Here is a 19,056-nt window from a genome sequence, read left to right as displayed (position 1 = left end):
TCCAGCAGAATACACAGTGATGTGTCAGCCATGTGCTTTGGCTGTGGCGTTCACAGCTGCACTGACTGAAGGAACGTCTGATCCCCAGTATGAAAAGTGAGGGGAAGATACAGTCAGGCTGAAATTAAAAGAGCATTTTTTTCTCACTTTGCTCTGTTTACAACTAAGCATTAGCTGAACTCATTAAAGCAAAACCAAACCAAACAATCTTAGAACCTGATGGTAGCAACAGCACTAACCACCAGAACATTTTATTCACTGATTTTGGTCTTTATACTGAGATAAGCTAATGCCGTTAGCTTGAAAACGTGAGAAGAATTGTCCAAGATAATTCCCCTAATAGAAAATAGCAAACAGGAACATTGTCAGGGATTTTATTTGTTTGCTTACATTTTTATGATAACTATGATAAGTGATTAATGTTAAGATATATAACTGTGGTTAGAAGGTTTACATATACTCATCATAGGCATGACTTTCATGGTAATTTGGGGGCTTTTAATTGTGTCTTAAAACTATTCTTTTTTCAGGCTGGAATTGTATAGCATAAATCTTTAATGACTGAGGCTTAACTGGTTAAAAGACAAAAATTGGGCCCAAAAAGACACAAGGTTAAAAATATACATATATATAGATACAATCCACTATTATTTAGTTAAATGTTCCTTATCAAGTTGCACCTCAATCAGATGCTTTTGGTAGCTATAAACAAGGTTCTTGCATAAATCTGGCTGTATATTTAGCCATTCTTCTTGGCAGAATTGGTAGAGTTAATTTAAATTGGTTTGTTTCTATGTTATCCATTCCAAACCAGTTTTGATATATGCGTTGGGACACCCAACTGTGTCCAGGGATCAGCAATCTAGCTATTGATCTGAGATGAAGTTGAAGATATTAGAGATAGCTCTCCTTTTTCATTATTCAATCCACTTTCTGCAATATACCAGTACCACTAGAAGCAAAACAGCCCCTTAGCATGATGCTGCCACCGCCATGCTTGGCAACTAGCTCAGTGTTCTTAGGTTTGCTTCTCTAAACATACAACTTGTCATTGAGGCCAAATAGCTCAATTTTGTCTCATCTGACCATAAGGCTTTTCTCCAGGAGTCACTTTGCTTGTCTCTGTGGACAGTTTCAAATGTACATGGCAAACTCTTTGTAATCTGAAATGCTCACAAAATTACCACAGAAGTCAAAAGTTGCAGACCTTCCTTGCTTCTTCTTTAAATGCTTGGTAAAGCTTGGATTTTAGTCTAGAGCAGCACCTGGAATCTACTACACATTTACAAGCTTGATGTCACCACAACAATAAAGCTTGTTGCTGCTGTGTTTATATCAGTGCGAACTTTGGATTCTGTCTGGATATAGACGTAATTGAATTACCTCAGCAGGCAGGGGCAATCAATGCTGTGACCTCCACGCTGAATAAATCATTTACAGTAATATGCTTTTTGTTTTTTTGTTGTTGTTGTTTTAACTCGTCTCCAACCACACTTAACTCTTCCTGTTAGTGAGCCACTGAAATCAGCTGAGGGAGCATAACTGACTTTTAAAATATACCCTTGTACTGGAACTGAGCCACACAGGGAAATTCCTTTCTTTTACAAAAGCATCTGAAAGGAAAATGAGCCAAAAGTGCTACTTTTTGAGGGGGAGATTACTGATTCTGGTGATTAAACTCAGTGTGAGTCATGGGGCTAAGTGAAAAGCTGTGTAATATTTCCTGAGAAGTATATTCGTTATGACACAAGTTCATTCATCTGCTGTCTCTGCCTGCTTATCTTCCACCCTGACTTAGTTCCCCCCCCCCCCCCCCCCCCTCTCCCTCTATAACTTTATATGGCACTTCCTGTGGGTGATGACATCATGATGTGGCTCACAGGCAGAGAGAGGAAGGAGGGCTGAAGTGGGAGGAGAGACATTTTCGGTGAAGTCTATTTATCCCAATGAATGTGTCTCTTTTGTGGAACATGGAAAGGCAGATTGAGCGCACTCAAGCTGAAATACACACAGGCGCTTTTAACTTTGCTTGATTATTTTTATGCATCTTTCAACTCTTTATTTTTAGTCTTATCTTTTACATATGAGTATTTCCTGCAACATCTATCAATATATAGTTTGCATTTGAAATCTTTTAATCCAAACTCTGGTGTTTAAGTTATTAATTCAACTTGCAAAACATTCTCTTTTCCCTGCTGGTCACAACTGGTCCAGAGGAATCCCAAAAATGCACCTAAAATTCTAAAAGGGGGATTAGGGAGGATCTGGTCCTTTTAAGGGGCATATCTGTAACTAAAATCCTTTTGGGCCTCTCAGACTGAAAGCAAGCAGTAAAGAATTCACAATTTCAAGCAAAAGAACAGTGTGTTCTCTCCACACACGCACACACCTCTGCTTTCTGTCACATATTGAGTCAACATACACGCTGTCTGTAGCTATTGTATCATTGTGTTTGGTTAGTGTGCATGTCAGTGTTACATTTGTTTAGCCCAGTTAGGTTTGGTCACAGTTAATGCAACACCACCTAAGGTCTAAATAGGCTAAGCAGCTGGTAATTGGAGGTGTGAGGGACTGCATATTCCAGATTACTCATGTATTTCCATAACAAGAAAAACTGTAGAATATTGAACTTGTTGCCTTTCCTCAGCGACTGATGGGAGCATTATCTCAGGTAAATAGAGAACAGGTCCTGCTGAACGAAAATGCCCAGGGTGATCTGATAAATGAGTAGCTAAACCATCTGAGCCCCATTCAGCTGGCAGGAGAATTACTGCAGAGATAGGAGGGGTTCTGGCTTTGTTTCTTTGCCTACTGTTTGTGTTATCCACTCTGAAGCCATCCCTATTACTGCCTCTGTCTTCGTGCAGATCTGCACAGCTTACTTTTGGGCAGTCTATTGTTTATGAAACAGCAAAGATGACACCTTTTATAGTACAGTATAACACAGGTCATTGAACGGAAAGTTTTAAAAGGCAGAACTTGCAAGATGGCATTTTAGTCTGGCACCAGTAAGTTTACGGCTTTAACTTTAGTTTATGTATACTTTTTCTAAACGTTCTGGGGAAAATGTATCATTAACTGAACCATGGTTGCATTTATTCATTGTGTGATAAATGTGTCCCAGTGGGACAGTTTATCACCTGACTGTGTCCTTGATTTCAAACCTGCTCTGTCCAGAGATATATGGAGCCCTGCAGACTTTCACTGCATCACATAAGTCAACCTATGTTAAGTCTTTTAAATATGTTCAAGGCTGACATGCAGTCCATATGCACTCAGCTTTCTGTGCTTCATGCACACTGCAGACTGGTGGAAAGGAAGCCTGTGGCTTTAAGGAAGGCGGAGCCACTGGGTCGCCAGTGTAGTGAGCCTATAAGAGATAGCTCAATACAATAGACTAGTAGACTTATCTAGAAGTGTCACAGTAATGCCTGAGTGTCGCCAAGTCTTTGGCGACCTGTTCCTGATGCAACTGAAAACTGACGATTACAGATTCAAATCGAACCCCGAAATAAACTGAGGCGCTGCATTTTACCAAAGAGGACTTTAGGGGTCAGTCAGCGGAGAGAACTGCGAAGTGAATTAGGTGAGTTCAAAAAGTGAATTGAAATGTCTGTTTAGAGCCACTGTGTGGATCCATGTCTTGTCTGTCTGTTGTTTTGTATGTCGGTGCCAGCACGGCAGACACAATTGCTTAATGCAACTTGAGATCTTATTCGGATTATTTTTTTTATTTCATTTTATTTTTATTTCTATATCTTATGGTTGTTTTTGATTGTTTTTCACTGACAGAGCCGTATACTAAGAGGAACAACTTAGTCCAGAGCAAAATGATTAAAAAACTTACAATATAATAATCTAAAAAAAAGAAAAACGGAGGGAAACGTGTGAATATGTATCTCTATGTGTTTGTCTATACTGATAACTATAAAGGATACGTGTTTTATATTCTTTATAGGTCTGCAATGGCACAGAAGTTATATAATCGTTCTCTTTAATTCTTAGGCTGCAATATTAATTTAGGTCTTTTCCTCTTAAACAAAAGGGAAATACAATTCACTGTGTATCATCATTGCCAAATAGCTGACTGTGTGTTGTGGCGTGAGTCACCTGCCTGCTGGAGGGCTTTTAACCATTATTATCTCAATCCGGTAAAGTGAGGGGGGTGTGCGCACTGTTTGCTTGCAGCACAGGTAGAGCGAGTATGGTTGCTCGGAAACCGCTGCAGGGGTGTCGTGAGCGGGGTGTGAACTCCTGTCAAGGCCTGAGGGTGACGGCCGTAAGCTTGAATTCAAGGCAAACCGGTGGTGTTTTACATCACTAGGAAGCTCAGCGGACCCCCTCCTTTCTCGAGCCCACTGCCACTGAGTTGTCTTCGTAGTTAGCCTTGGCTTGCCTTCTTATTGTATAAACAGATAAGTCACATTTGACCATAAGAAGGCCCACATTCTCCAGCCGGATTATCTGATTTAACCGACTTGGACATCTGCATGACTACATCATTTGTGTAATCCTGTTGCCTGTAAATGCTAATATGGTTAACCGCCAGGATGAACTGTCTTTGCACCTGTTGCAAGAGGAAGCACAAGCCCCTGGGGGTTCATTATCAAGGATCATGTTGCTTCCCGTCCCCGCCGAACCGAATCGATGGCCCTGGCCAGGGGGATTGCATGCCTTCTTGGGCAGTTTGGCTCAGACTGATGGCTCAGGCTTCCTGTTGTTTTAGAGCTTTGTTTCGCTCCAGCTGTCAGGCTAGCACATAAATATGGCTCATAAGAGACCAGGAACGAGGGAGCCGTGTTCTTTTCAGTCATCACTCCTACATTGTCAGGAGGACAGTGTGGCTCTAGCTGTGCATGCACCTCTTTAGTAGTTTCCAGAAGAGATGATTCTGAGTATGCATTGTAATCGTGTAATAATGATGTCTAATTAAACTCAGCCATGCAACAAAAAGCAACTGCGCTCACCCCTGATGCACTATTTTTTAAGGCTCATCTAAAACACATTTTATGACTTTCTAGGCTTTCTCCACTTGAGACTGAAACCCAGTTGAAACATTTAAACTCTGTTTGAGGCCATTTATTTTGCATTTACTCTATGTATGCCCCAGAATATTAGATTACTCCCCCTTTGAATAATGTACACATTGTTTATACAGCCTGACACATAGTTGACATGACACGAGCATTCGGTTCATTTGGCGTGGGGGCGTTCTTGCAACATCAGGTATATCTGTGGTAACAGGAGGAGCCCCCTTGAACTTTCCTGTTCAAGAGGAACAGGATTGCAAAACACCAGCACAGCACAGTCCAGTTTTAAAATAAACTAAACTTATTAAGCGACACAGTCTGTAGAAATTGAAATTCGAAAGTTGGTTACACAGTTCACACCCATGAATGCAATGCTGAACTCAGGCTCATGGAGTTTGCAAGCCACAGGTGAAATGTAAAGTTCAGTACCTCTCTATAGGAAAAGAAAAAAAAAATGGGTGTATTTTTTCTTCTTTTGTTTTCAGCTGACACAGCTACACCTTTGTACTAACACGGTAAATAAAATGTAAAACATGAAGGGTAATACAACTTTTTCATAGCATGTTTTGACACAATGTGTTAGCAATGACTTTAATGAAGGTCCTGTTCTATTATGATGCAAGATCTAAATCGTATGTTAGTAACACCTGTGTTTACCTTCGATTTCATGTCAGAATGCTTTTGTGATAAAGTAGTTCTACACTGGTTCTCCAAACCCACAGCAAGTGTGTTTACATGCCATTTAATTCAGGTCTACAAAAGCAGACATGACCAGTAGTGACCTTTTCCACCATCTATTGCTTTCATGCTTTGAATGAGGAATACTGTGAATAGAACATTTTGAAAGGCACGTTCTCCAGGTGTGCTCGGACACCAGTGTCCTGAAGGCCATAGGAAATTGTTGTCACCCAAAAGCCATTATTAAATATCTGGTCTAATGAGAATCACCTGGCTCTGCTTTTAGAGCGTTTTTAGTGTCCTATACGATGATCTGTTTCACTTGACCTACTTTTGATTTTATTTTATTTTATTTTTTGCCAATTCATTCATGGCTGTTTTTTAATATAGGTACACCAGAAGCAGGGGCAGCCAGCCGGGCGATCTGAGTGTTTCCTGGCTTTGATGCGACCCGAGGGTGCCTGGAGCATGTCCACAGTGGGCCTGACTGCCCAGGAGATCTCTTTTCCCATAGAAAACCCCTTTCTCCGGGGCAGCTACTGTCACAGCATGGCTGGATCTAAACCCTCCTGGCGCGATCGCCATGTACTGGACAAGTGAGTGTTGTGGTGCACTTCATTAGAGAAAGACTTTAGAAAGGATGTGCATGTCATGTTGAAATTGCATGGTTCAGGTTAGTCTTACATTTTCTGTTAATTTCAATATGTCACATTTCTGTGACGAAGCACTGCTGTTCTGAAACGTCATTCTTCTTTTCTAGCAGCTTCTACTTCAGTATGGACAGGGCAAACATAGATCACAGCTATCGTGCCCAGCAAAAGGAGCCACCTCCAAGTTATGAGAGTAAGTTAAATATCTTTATTTCCTTTTCTTTCTTTTTCATACAGGATGTACCTTTTAAACTACACAAATGCTGCATTGCATGAATTCTCTTTCATTGTTTGTTATTTCACATACTGGACATATTGTTGTAACCTGAATATTATAAAGTCAGTGTAGTATTATAGTATTCGATTTTTATTGTCTTTAATTTACTTTAATTATTTATCAATCTGCCACTTGTCTGATGGTTATTATTTTTTCAACTTACTTTTTTGGCAGGACATAAACACAGTCCCAACTCACAGAGAATACTCTCAAAGAAATCCCGGCCTTCCCAACTCTTCCTGTCCTCCAGCAATGAACCTTCCACCCCAAGTCCTGCTGATGATGACCTGCTGATGAGGCTGTCATTTAACGAGTTGAACAGCCCACCACAGACACCTAGCAGATGCTCTAAGCCTCTACCCCCTATTCCCCCACAGACAGATATCTCCCATGAGCAGGCTATGGACAGTGAGGTAGAATTTTTCACAAGTTCAGACGACAGCTGCCGCCTGGTGTCTGATCAATTTTCTAAATCAGCTTTTAGAAATCCTCTATCTCACCGAAGGAGCTTCAAGGACTGTGGGCAGATTAACTACGCTTACTACGATGGGCCATTAGGACCGCAAAGCCCGCAGCAACCCCAACAGTACCATCAGGCAAATCCTCCGCAGGAAGTACGGGAAGAGTATGAGGAGCAGCCACAGGAAAGACCCGCTCAGAGGAGGCTACGACGCTCTCTCTCTGGACCAGCTGGATCTTTACACAAGCTGCCACGACCCACATGCTCAAAAAGGTACCCCAACAATATGGATAAACAAGAGGTTCCCCCTCCTATACCTCCACGTAATGTCAAGACAGATTGCAGGCGCTGGTCAGCAGAAGTCTCATCTGGGGCTTACAGCGATGAGGACAAACCACCCAAACTGCCTCCAAGAGGCCCTCTGTCCACAGGCAGCTCCCGCACTCCCAGCCCTAAGAGCCTCCCAACATACACTAACGGGGTGATGCCCCCAACCCAAAGCTTTGCACCAGATCCTAAGTATGTAAGCGGTCGGAGTTTACAGAGACAGAACAGTGAGGGCTCCCCATGTATCCTTCCTATTATGGAGAATGGCAAGAAGGCCAGCACCACACATTACTACCTTCTGCCTCAGCGGTCTCCTTTTGCAGACTCGCCTTGTGACTGCCACACCAGAAAGAAAGCACAGGTGGATTTTGTTTGAAAAGTTTTTGTGGAAGTAATAGAAGACTATACTGTACATGCGCAAAACCCACTTGACAAAATGGTGAAATTGGACACCAACAACCTTTTAAAACTGCTGCTTTTACCTTTTTTCTTTTTTCTTTTTGTAATACCCCTTATGTATTTTGAACACACAGGGTATTTGCGCACTGTGTACAGTTACTGGTAATATTGAAAAGATATTTTCTGTGAAAACCATGTCTAACTAAAGATTGTGGGCAAAGTTCAACAGTCTATAGCTTATTTTTTTAAAATATATTTTAATTTTATGAAATTCAATATTTTGCTCTGTTTTAGTAAAGATGTGGTACGGCCAGAAAGTACAAGCGGGCCTTGTACCTTGTGTGCTCAGTGTTTTGTGTCTGATGTGGTGTGGATGTTTTGTGAGATGCACTGGGGCTTTTTGATGGTGCTTTTGCATCTCACAAGGGACAAAAAGGTCAGTAATGTAACCATGTATCACTTAATATATGAAGTCTAAATACAAGCCCGATGAATTTATAACAAAATGAAGGATTCTAGCACGTGCCGATTCTGTTTGCTATTATATCAATACTGATATGGGTTTCGCGCCTTGATGTAGTGTCAGTCTTACTCAGGCTGACTACTTCAAAGTAAATTTGTGTTGTGTTTTGTTCTTTGTTTGTTTTTTCACCCCATATGGCACATTGTCATGGTACATTTTGTACCAGTAGGTGGGTTCATTACTAGTAGCTAACCATATTTCTTTTGGATTGTCCAGTGCAGCTGAGTATGGTGTAGCGTCTTGAGTGTATTTGTGTGTGTATGTGCAGTGGATGTGTTTGCGCATATGTGCATGTGAACAGCAGTTGGGAAAAGTGTTTAATTAGTAAAGAATTGTCAACAATGCTTGTTACTGTGCAACACTTGTTAGCAGTGCCCGCTTTTTAGTAGAGCCTTCTAAGAAGTGCACACATTTGATTTATTTCTGTCAGTCTCCAGATCTGTTTTATTGCACAGGAACTGGTCTGTTGACTGTCAGTGAATGTGTGCTGTTCTTCCAATTGAAGCTATTTCTTTTTCTTCTTTTTTTTTCTGGTCAAGCTGTGAGTCATTGCTTGAAACACATTTGCCTCAAGTACTACCTCACTTTGATATTATCCTTATACCTTTACAAACTCCCTGCTTTAAATTGTGTTCACAGGTGAAATTTGAAATTGTAATCCACGAGCGATGAGGTAACGGCTCCATATGTGACCTAACACTTGTAGGAAAAGACAATGAATTCAAACGCAAAATCTGTTCTAACCGAATATCCTAATATGGAAATTTTAGATGAAATAGATTTTAGATGAGAGATGTTTGACTAATCTGTTAATACAAATGCATTACAAAGACAGTACAGGGTTTACCTACCTGACACAGACTTTCCTGTTCTGCACATGCATTCCTGCCTTACATGATTGCAGTGGGTGTGGTCTGAAAGACTTTGGCTGCTGGCAGCCTACAAAATGTATGATTTTTCTTTTTTTTTTTTTTAAATTGTTGTACATTATCCACAAGGCGTCAGGATGATATAGAAAATGTAGCACATGTATTGAAGTAACCCTTGGTATCAAACACGGTGTTCAGTTTGGGAAACAAATAACTGCTAAGGTCAATCGGTCATTGAAGTATCTTTTTTTTCTTCTCTTCCTTCTGTTCACAGATCTTACCAACACAATGTTGCTTTTGACTTAAATGTTTGGAAAAATGTTTACATCATACACAAAAAAACAAACTATTTAATCTTAAGGTATTCATATGTCTTATTAGAAATGTTAAAACAGAATGAAGACTAGTTTATCAAGAGATAACACTCTGCTGTGGCGAAGACATGCACTGGGAGAGTTCAGTATGCTGTGTACAGTATTTAACAACTCCATTTGTTATTATGAATAGTTGATAAGTATATAGTCTTTAAAAAGAAAGCAATAATAAAGTGACTTATTTATAAGCTTGCTTCGTCCTGTGTCTTGAACCTGTCAAGAGTGAACTCTCAACTCAGCTGTTTGGCCTGTTTTATCACCCACACGCCCTCATGGTGTACTTTATTGTGACTGGCTTCGATCCAAAGAAAGAAGAGTGACAGGTGTACAGTAGAATGCCTTCCTCTTCCTGGTTATAACTAAATTTCCTCCTGCACGATTGCTTCATCGTTCCTTGGCAGCGGGCTTTGCACCCACTGCTTTTAAAGCCCTTTTAACACTGTTACAAGTGTTTTATTCTCAGTTTGAATCCTTGTGGTTAGGCGTGGAGCCAAAACCACAGTGAACCCCATTAGAGGTCAAATAATTACTAAATGAGCCACAGTTCAGCTCCAATTACAATACTGGCGGAGACCTTAGTGATTTGTATTTCTGCTGATTTGCTTAAGACAGTGACTTCTCTCAATGAAACAAAAGGTGACAGTTTAAGTTAAGTTGTCTAGGCCACCTGAAAACCTTTTCACTTGGTTCTTGCTTAGGTGAGTTACTAAGCAACAGCATGCATGTTGACTATAGCTACCAAAGAAAGACTCACTGCGCTTTTAAAATAATTGCTGGAGGCAAGAAAGACAAAAAAATAGGTAAATTAACAGGAAGACCGGTTTGCATTCAGATTGAACATAGTTTATTAATCGGTATTCTAAGATCCTTTCCCTTTAGTGGCACTACAAGTCACAAATGCATTAAGTCATAATGGACACAAGACTTATATTTCTCTCTGTAGCCACAATTTCATAGAAACTGGAACAAAAGAGATCCTGAAAGTTCTATTTTTTTTCTCTCCATTAAATTTCAACACCCCATACACAAACATACAATATGTATGGCTTATCTTTCAGTTTCTCATCAAATACATTTCCTGCCTCAATTAATTAAACTCTGGCACTCTGGAGGCATTAATGAGTGAAATAAACTAATTTCTGTGATAAAAATATTATGATTTTTGTAATTATTCCCTTAATTGCTATACAAATTCTACTTTGCTGGTTACACTACAGTTCTTTGTGTTAAAGAGCCCATATATGTTTAGGTGTTTCTGTAGGACTTCATAGGTCTACACTATAGAAATAAAAAGTAGGAATGGTCATATTGGAGAAGTGCTGATGATGCAGTATATCTATAGCTAGACTATCCACAATCTCATATATTTTCAAGAGAGGATGGAGAAGTATGGATTGTGTGTCTTCCTCTACTCCATCACACAGAGGAACGCACATACACACACAAAACAAAAATCATGAAGCTAGACTAAAAAATAAGTTCCATTGTTTGCATTAACTTCATGTTTAGGCGTAACTTTTCTTATCGTTTGCTGTGAGGTGATTTGTAAATATTTAACTCGGGCTGCAGTGCTGCTGGTTAAATTTTATTCAGGTCACAGTACCTGTGTAGGAAATATAGAACATCAAGCAAAGGTAAAGAACTTGCTCAGTGTACCACCTCTATTGAGGCACTAGGTGGAGACAAAACCAAATCAAGGGCTTATCTCAAAAGAACCAAAGTTAAGTTTGTTTTTCTATTATGAATCAGCTGCAAATACATGCAAAAGTAGTTTGATTTCCTTTCTATGAAAAAAAAAAATCTTAAAATTCCATTAAAGGCCATGGTCTGTGTCTCTTTCTCCTTTGACTCTTCAAAAGCGAAACACTTAAAATAAGCACATCTATGCCATCTAGTGGCAGGTGACTGTGGACTGCAGAGCCCTAGTCTGGATTATTTTCTTGTTGGGGTGTCAAAGTTTTTTTGTTTTTTTTAATGGATAAAAATAGAGATGCTGTTTAAAAAGCAAAAACGAACAAAAAACAGAAGCACCTATCTGATACAGTAAAACCATTGCATAGATACTGTGTAACATTTTAACTGGACAGATGTTTAACAAATATGCAAATGTGTGTATTTGAATGCTACAGTAAGCATTTTTTGTGTTTCACTACTGTTAGATGTTAATTGTAACAAGCTCAATAGAGATATATCATAGAGTATAAGCAGTAGCTAGCCCATATTGCATATTGTTTAATAACACTAAAGACAAAATTAACTTGTTATTTAACAAATTATCTATAGATGATACAGTGCGTTTCTCAGTTTGTGCATTCAGAAAATGTAGATTTTCCAGGCAAAAACTTCAGGTTAAAAGAGATTTATTATTATTTTTACTATTTGAACAGTGCTGAGAAAGATATGTCAAGATAGGATAAAAAGAGAAATGGTGCTCCATGATATGTTGGTGTGGAAAATAATATACGTGCAAAAACATATGCATTAAATTTAAGTTCTTATAAATAAATGATAAATAGCAAAACAACTTCAAAATGTTTTAAAATTAAAAGATGATAGTTCTTACTGATCTTTAAGTAAGATTATTAGCGATTAAAACAGTAACTAATTGCTTAATTTTATATAATATAGTGAATATATCAGTTTCTAAATGTTTTCTGATCTATAAGTGCCTGCCAGTCCCAAGTTGGAAATTCCTGAAAGACAAAGTCAAAAATCATATTTTTAAACACTGCTGAAAAAGTTTAAAATAATTATTGCATTATTAATAACTAATCATAAATAATTATTATAATAAATCTCTGAATATGATAGTAATTAGAGTAAGACATACGTGTATCAGTGAAGTCAAAGAAATCTCCCTCAAGAAAAGACAATCTTCTCCTCTGAGAGTTGCTCCTTTTCCTAAAAAAGAAAAGGATGCTTGTTTGTGTTTTTACTCAATGAATGAACACAAAAAGCGATTTTTTTTCCAGAGTACATTACAGGAAAACGCGCAGAAGGCATCATAACCCACCAAGTATACGTATGTCTCCTTTTGAAAATGACAGCGATGACGATTATAATGAAGAGCAGGAGCGCTACTGCGAGTGAGCCAAACAGTGCTCCATAGAAACCTGGACCTCGGCGGAAAAGGTCACATTGTGGACCATAAAACTGCTCCAGGCTGGTTTCGTAGCACCTGGGTAAAATTCAAAAGAGGTTTAATAAAAGTAGTTTTTACAAAAAAAACTAGATAGATAGATAGATAGATAGATAGATAGATAGATAGATAGATAGATAGATAGATAGATAGATAGATAGATAGATAGATAGATAGATAGATAGATAGATAGACAGACAGACAGACAGACAGACAGACAGACAGACAGACAGACAGACAGACAGACAGACAGACAGACATTTTATTACCTGCAGACTGGGCCTGTGTAAATGTCATTTAAACATTCTCCGTGTCCATTGCAGTAATCAGGGTTTCTTTTGCATAGTCCAACACACTGCCATTGACCATTAGTAATCTCTTCAGTGTAATTAGCAAACTGAGTGCAGTTAATAAAAGGCTTCAACTCTGTGATATCTACAAGATTTCAAAACATATATATATATTCAACATACTATAATGTAAAATAAACAGGACAAATTTAAGAAAAATGAATAAAGAATGGCTGATTGTGCTTTACATTTAGAACAACATACAACACACTTACTAGTAATGGCAGGTGCCTCAAAGCTGAGATCATTTAACTCCACACTTTGATTACCAAAAGCCAAAGAAATTTTGTTGAGGTTATTTTCATTTTGTAGGATATTCTTCAAAACCACACTAAGATGAGTGTTAATAAACTCGATTTGAGTTTCATTGTTTTGATACTGATACTCCGCCAGGCTCTTTGCAACAACACTTCCTTCACTACAAAAAATGGTAGAAATGTTATGAGAAAACAGCTATCTCTTTCTTAAAAGGTAATAATAAATGTAACAAATAGTTTAATAAATGTTGAAGGAAAATTTACCTTAATTTGATTACTTTAACTGTTTTATAGGCCTGGGGATCTGCTTGTCTACACAGGCTTCTGAGCTGTAAAAAAAAAAGGACAGAAGGGATTATGCAACATTTCAGATAAAAGATTTAAATAATTTTATATTTTTTTGTATTACAAAATACTTTGTAATACTAATTAAAAATAATAACTCATAATATTGAATATGAAGAAAATTATCTGTACCTGTGCTTCTAATTTGTTGATGAATATCTGTGATTCAGGTGAAGTTAAATTAAGAAAAGCCTGGATAAAAGTGACGTTGAATTTGAAAGTAATGTTTACTTTGCGCACGGGTGCAGTATCTACAAAAAATTGAAAGATTTTAAAAGCCATTTATGACAACATTTTACCTTGGACATGCAAAAGTGGGGGAGAAAACAAAGATATAACGCAAGAAGTCAAAATATCAATTTATGTAAAAGGTAATGAAAATATATTATTTTTAAGAAAAACTATACGGAAATGAAAAACCTCACCAATGATTGGGACAGTGTTGTTTTCTCCATAAGAACATGAGTCTCCATAGGCAAAATCTTGGCACACAATTGTTGTCAAAGAGGATGTCAAATTTGTAGGGAGAGTAATTGATGAAGAAAAACTGACTGTTGCTGACGATGTAGGAGAATTTGTGACAGAGCCTACAATTGTTGTTTCACTGGTGGATGTATCAGTTAAATAGGTCACAGATGTGGTTGAAGAGGAGAAAGAAGAAGATGTACGGCTGGGAACAGTAGTACTTGAGTTGGGTTGTAAAACTGTAGCTTGTGAGTCAGGAAGTACGGTTGTCATTATCTCAGAAGCCTGAGTAGTTGTTCCTTTGTTCTCTGTTGTACTAGAGCCTGTTACCAGTGCTTGAGTACGTTGTTCAGTGTATGTTGGCGTAAAACTGGTGGTTTCTGAAGTAACTGTGGAAGGCGAACTGGAGGAAGTCTCTGAAGTTGTTGTGGAATGGTCCATGTTGGTAGTTAGAGTAATTTCATTGGTTGTGAATGGTGGGACAGACACTGTAGACTGTGTTGTTCCTGTTTGGGCCATTGTTGTAATAGAAGTTGTTGGTGATTCAGGGTGTGCGGATGTCATTGTCTCAGAAGTCTCAAGAGTTGTTGCTTTGTTCTTTGTTGTACTAGTTCCTGTTACAGCTGTTTGAGTACTTTGTTCTGGGGATGTTGGAGTAAAACTAGTGCTTTCTGAAGTGACTGTGGAAGGCGAACTGGAGGAAGTCTCTGAAGTTGTTGTGGAATGGTCCATGTTGGTAGTTAGAGTAATTTCATTGGTTGTGACTGGTGGGACAGACTCTGTAGACTGTGTTGTTCCTGTTTGGGTCATTGTTGTAATAGAAGTTGTTGGTGATTGAGGGTGTGCGGATGTCATTGTCTCAGAAGTCTCAAGAGTTGTTGCTTTGTTCTCTGTTGCACTAGTGCCTGTTACAGCTGTTTGAGTACTTTGTTCTGGGGATGTTGGAGTAAAACTAGTGCTTTCTGAAGTGACTGTGGAAGGCGAACTGGAGGAAGTCTCTGAAGTTGTTGTGGAATGGTCCATGTTGGTAGTTAGTGTAATTTCATTGGTGGTGACTGGTGGGACAGACTCTGTAGACTGTGTTGTTCCTGTTTGTGCCATTGCTGTAATAGAAGTTGTTGGTGATTCAGGGTGTGCGGATGTCATTGTCACAGAAGTCTCAAGAGTTGTTGCTTTGTTCTCTGTTGTACTAGTGCCTGTTACAGCTGTTTGAGTACTTTGTTCTGGGGATGTTGGAGTAAAACTAGTGCTTTCTGAAGTGACTGTGGAAGGCAAACTGGAGGAAGTCTCTGAAGTTGTTGTGGAATGGTCCATGTTGGTAGTTAGAGTAATTTCATTGGTGGTGAGTGGTGGGACAGACTCTGTAGACTGTGTTGTTCCTGTTTGGGCCATTGCTGTAATAGAAGTTGTTGGTGATTCAGGGTGTGCGGATGTCATTGTCACAGAAGTCTCAAGAGTTGTTGCTTTGTTCTCTGTTGTACTAGTGCCTGTTACAGCTGTTTGAGTACTTTGTTCTGGGGATGTTGGAGTAAACCTAGTGCTTTCTGAAGTGACTGTGGAAGGCGAACTGGAGGAAGTCTCTGAAGTTGTTGTGGAATGGTCCATGTTGGTAGTTAGAGTAATTTCATTGGTTGTGAATGGTGGGAAAGAGACTGTAGACTGTGTTGTTCCTGTTTGTGCCATTGTTGTAATAGAAGTGGTTGGTGATTGAGGGTGTGCGGATGTCATTGTCGCAGAAGTCTCAAGAGTTGTTGCTTTGTTCTCTGTTGTACTAGTGCCTGTTACAGCTGTTTGAGTACTTTGTTCTGGGGATGTTGGAGTAAAACTAGTGCTTTCTGAAGTGACTGTGGAAGGCGAACTGGAGGAAGTCTCTGAAGTTGTTGTGGAATGGTCCATGTTGGTAGTTAGAGTAATTTCATTGGTTGTGACTGGTGGGACAGACTCTGTAGACTGTGTTGTTCCTGTTTGTGCCATTGCTGTAATAGAAGTTGTTGGTGATTGAGGGTGTGCGGATGTCATTGTCGCAGCAGTCTCAAGAGTTGTTGCTTTGTTCTCTGTTGTACTAGTGCCTGTTACAGCTGTTTGAGTACTTTGTTCTGAGGATGTTGGAGTAAAACTAGTGCTTTCTGAAGTGACTGTGGAAGGCGAACTGGAGGAAGTCTCTGAAGTTGTTGTGGAATGGTCCATGTTGGTAGTTAGAGTAATTTCATTGGTGGTGACTGGTGGGACAGACTCTGTAGACTGTGTTGTTCCTGTTTGGGCCATTGCTGTAATAGAAGTTGTTGGTGATTGAGGGTGTGCGGATGTCGTTGTCGCAGAAGTCTCAAGAGTTGTTGCATTGTTCTCTGTTGTACCAGTGCCTGTTACAGCTGTTTGAGTACTTTGTTCTGGGGATGTTGGAGTAAAACTAGTGCTTTCTGAAGTGACTGTGGAAGGCGAACTGGAGGAAGTCTCTGAAGTTGTTGTGGAATGGTCCATGTTGGTAGTTAGAGTAATTTCATTGGTTGTGAATGGTGGGACAGACTCTGTAGACTGTGTTGTTCCTGTTTGTGCCATTGCTGTAATAGAAGTTGTTGGTGATTGAGGGTGTGCGGATGTCATTGTCTCAGAAGTCTCAAGAGTTGTTGCTTTGTTCTCTGTTGTACTAGTGCCTGTTACAGCTGTTTGAGTACTTTGTTCTGGGGATGTTGGAGTAAAACTAGTGCTTTCTGAAGTGACTGTGGAAGGCGAACTGGAGGAAGTCTCTGAAGTTGTTGTGGAATGGTCCATGTTGGTAGTTAGAGTAATTTCATTGTTGGTGACTGGTGGGACAGACTCTGTAGACTGTGTTGTTCCTGTTTGTGCCATTGCTGTAATAGAAGTTGTTGGTGATTGAGGGTGTGCAGATGTCATTGTCTCAGAAGTCTCAAGAGTTGTTGCTTTGTTCTCTGTTGTACTAGTGCCTGTTACAGCTGTTTGAGTACTTTGTTCTGGGGATGTTGGAGTAAAACTAGTGCTTTCTGAAGTGACTGTGGAAGGCGAACTGGAGGAAGTCTCTGAAGTTGTTGTGGAATGGTCCATGTTGGTAGTTAGAGTAATTTCATTGGTGGTGACTGGTGGGACAGACTCTGTAGACTGTGTTGTTCCTGTTTGGGCCATTGCTGTAATAGAAGTTGTTGGTGATTGAGGGTGTGCGGATGTCGTTGTCTCAGAAGTCTCAAGAGTTGTTGCATTGTTCTCTGTTGTACCAGTGCCTGTTACAGCTGTTTGAGTACTTTGTTCTGGGGATGTTGGAGTAAAACTAGTGCTTTCTGAAGTGACTGTGGAAGGCGAACTGGAGGAAGTCTCTGAAGTTGTTGTGGAATGGTCCATGTTGGTAGTTAGAGTAATTTCATTGGTTGTGACTGGTGGGACAGACTCTGTAGACTGTGTTGTTCCTGTTTGTGCCATTGCTGTAATAGAAGTTGTTGGTGATTGAGGGTGTGCGGATGTCATTGTCTCTGAAGTCTCAAGAGTTGTTGCTTTGTTCTCTGTTGTACTAGTGCCTGTTACAGCTGTTTGAGTACTTTGTTCTGAGGATGTTGGAGTAAAACGAGTGCTTTCTGAAGTGACTGTGGAAGGCGAACTGGAGGAAGTCTCTGAAGTTGTTGTGGAATGGTCCATGTTGGTAGTTAGAGTAATTTCATTGTTGGTGACTGGTGGGACAGACTCTGTAGACTGTGTTGTTCCTGTTTGTGCCATTGCTGTAATAGAAGTTGTTGGTGATTGAGGGTGTGCGGATGTCATTGTCTCAGAAGTCTCAAGAGTTGTTGCTTTGTTCTCTGTTGTACCAGTGCCTGTTACAGCTGTTTGAGTACTTTGTTCTGGGGATGTTGGAGTAAAACTAGTGCTTTCTGAAGTGACTGTGGAAGGCGAACTGGAGGAAGTCTCTGAAGTTGTTGTGGAATGGTCCATGTTGGTAGTTAGAGTAATTTCATTGGTTGTGACTGGTGGGACAGACTCTGTAGAATGTGTTGTTCCTGTTTGTGCCATTGCTGTAATAGAAGTTGTTGGTGATTGAGGGTGTGCGGATGTCATTGTCTCTGAAGTCTCAAGAGTTGTTGCTTTGTTCTCTGTTGTACCAGTGCCTGTTACAGCTGTTTGAGTACTTTGTTCTGAGTGTGTTGGAGTAAAACTCGTGCTTTCTGAAGTGACTGTGGAAGGCGAACTGGAGGAAGTCTCTGAAGTTGTTGTGGAATGGTCCATGTTGGTAGTTAGAGTAATTTCATTGGTTGTGACTGGTGGGACAGACTCTGTAGACTGTGTTGTTCCTGTTTGTGCCATTGCTGTAATAGAAGTTGTTGGTGATTGAGGGTGTGCGGATGTCATTGTCTCAGAAGTCTCAAGAGTTGTTGCTTTGTTCTCTGTTGTACCAGTACCTGTTACAGCTGTTTGAGTACTTTGTTCTGGGGATGTTGGAGTAAAACTAGTGCTTTCTGAAGTGACTGTGGAAGGCGAACTGGAGGAAGTCTCTGAAGTTGTTGTGGAATGGTCCATGTTGGTAGTTAGAGTAATTTCATTGGTTGTGACTGGTGGGACAGACTCTGTAGACTGTGTTGTTCCTGTTTGTGCCATTGCTGTAATAGAAGTTGTTGGTGATTGAGGGTGTGCGGATGTCATTGTCTCAGAAGTCTCAAGAGTTGTTGCTTTGTTCTCTGTTGTACCAGTACCTGTTACAGCTGTTTGAGTACTTTGTTCTGGGGATGTTGGAGTAAAACTAGTGCTTTCTGAAGTGACTGTGGAAGGCGAACTGGAGGAAGTCTCTGAAGTTGTTGTGGAATGGTCCATGTTGGTAGTTAAAGTAATTTCATTGGTTGTGACTGGTGGGACAGACTCTGTAGACTGTGTTGTTCCTGATTGGGCCATTGTTGTAAGAGAAGTTGTTGGTGATTGAG

General features: G+C 39.8%; 2 protein-coding genes across 5 annotated transcripts; one reads left to right on the top strand and one right to left on the bottom strand.

The window, feature by feature from the left end:
• Positions 1-3,411: 3,411 nt before the first annotated feature.
• errfi1a (ERBB receptor feedback inhibitor 1a) lies at positions 3,412-9,775 on the top strand. Of its 3 annotated transcripts, none has more exons than XM_004548583.3 (4): positions 3,412-3,586; positions 6,099-6,304; positions 6,472-6,551; positions 6,810-9,775. In XM_004548583.3, the coding sequence occupies exons 2-4, from the start codon at positions 6,153-6,155 to the stop codon at positions 7,796-7,798; spliced, it is 1,221 nt and encodes a 406-aa protein (XP_004548640.2). In that variant the 5' UTR covers positions 3,412-3,586; positions 6,099-6,152; the 3' UTR covers positions 7,799-9,775. The 3 variants fall into 3 exon arrangements, with proteins under 3 accessions (XP_004548640.2, XP_004548639.2, XP_076740202.1); XM_004548582.3 differs by having other exon boundaries at positions 6,469-6,551; XM_076884087.1 differs by lacking the exons at positions 3,412-3,586; positions 6,099-6,304 and adding an exon at positions 6,314-6,381.
• Positions 9,776-11,938: 2,163 nt separating this feature from the next.
• On the bottom strand, positions 11,939-15,180 carry LOC143418637 (mucin-3A). Of its 2 annotated transcripts, XM_076884085.1 has the most exons (8): positions 14,104-15,180; positions 13,811-13,929; positions 13,598-13,662; positions 13,292-13,494; positions 12,996-13,161; positions 12,601-12,765; positions 12,418-12,488; positions 11,939-12,280 (listed from the first exon to the last, which is right to left on the bottom strand). In XM_076884085.1, exons 1-8 carry the CDS (start codon positions 15,164-15,166, stop codon positions 12,231-12,233), a joined length of 1,902 nt encoding a protein of 633 aa, XP_076740200.1. In that variant the 5' UTR covers positions 15,167-15,180; the 3' UTR covers positions 11,939-12,230. The 2 variants fall into 2 exon arrangements, with proteins under 2 accessions (XP_076740200.1, XP_076740201.1); XM_076884086.1 differs by lacking the exon at positions 14,104-15,180 and having other exon boundaries at positions 13,811-14,061.
• Positions 15,181-19,056: the final 3,876 nt, after the last annotated feature.

The sequence above is a fragment of the Maylandia zebra genome, linkage group LG5 (assembly GCF_041146795.1).
Source record: "Maylandia zebra isolate NMK-2024a linkage group LG5, Mzebra_GT3a, whole genome shotgun sequence".
Lineage (NCBI taxonomy): Eukaryota > Metazoa > Chordata > Actinopteri > Cichliformes > Cichlidae > Maylandia > Maylandia zebra.
This window is presented reverse-complemented; position numbering and strand designations above follow the sequence as displayed.

Excerpts from the sequence above, each read along its gene's own strand:
- errfi1a (XM_004548582.3), top strand. The coding sequence starts at position 6,153 with ATGCGACCCGAGGGTGCCTGGAGCATGTCCACAGTGGGCCTGACTGCC. Across the intron at positions 6,305-6,468 it reads GATCGCCATGTACTGGACAA|CAGCTTCTACTTCAGTATGG; the intron begins GTGAGTGTTGTG and ends CTTCTTTTCTAG. Across the intron at positions 6,552-6,809 it reads GCCACCTCCAAGTTATGAGA|GACATAAACACAGTCCCAAC; the intron begins GTAAGTTAAATA and ends CTTTTTTGGCAG.
- LOC143418637 (XM_076884085.1), bottom strand. The coding sequence starts at position 15,166 with ATGGACCATTCCACAACAACTTCAGAGACTTCCTCCAGTTCGCCTTCC. Across the intron at positions 13,930-14,103 it reads CAACACTGTCCCAATCATTG|ATACTGCACCCGTGCGCAAA; the intron begins GTGAGGTTTTTC and ends AATTTTTTGTAG. Across the intron at positions 12,489-12,600 it reads AGGAGACATACGTATACTTG|GAAAAGGAGCAACTCTCAGA; the intron begins GTGGGTTATGAT and ends TTTCTTTTTTAG.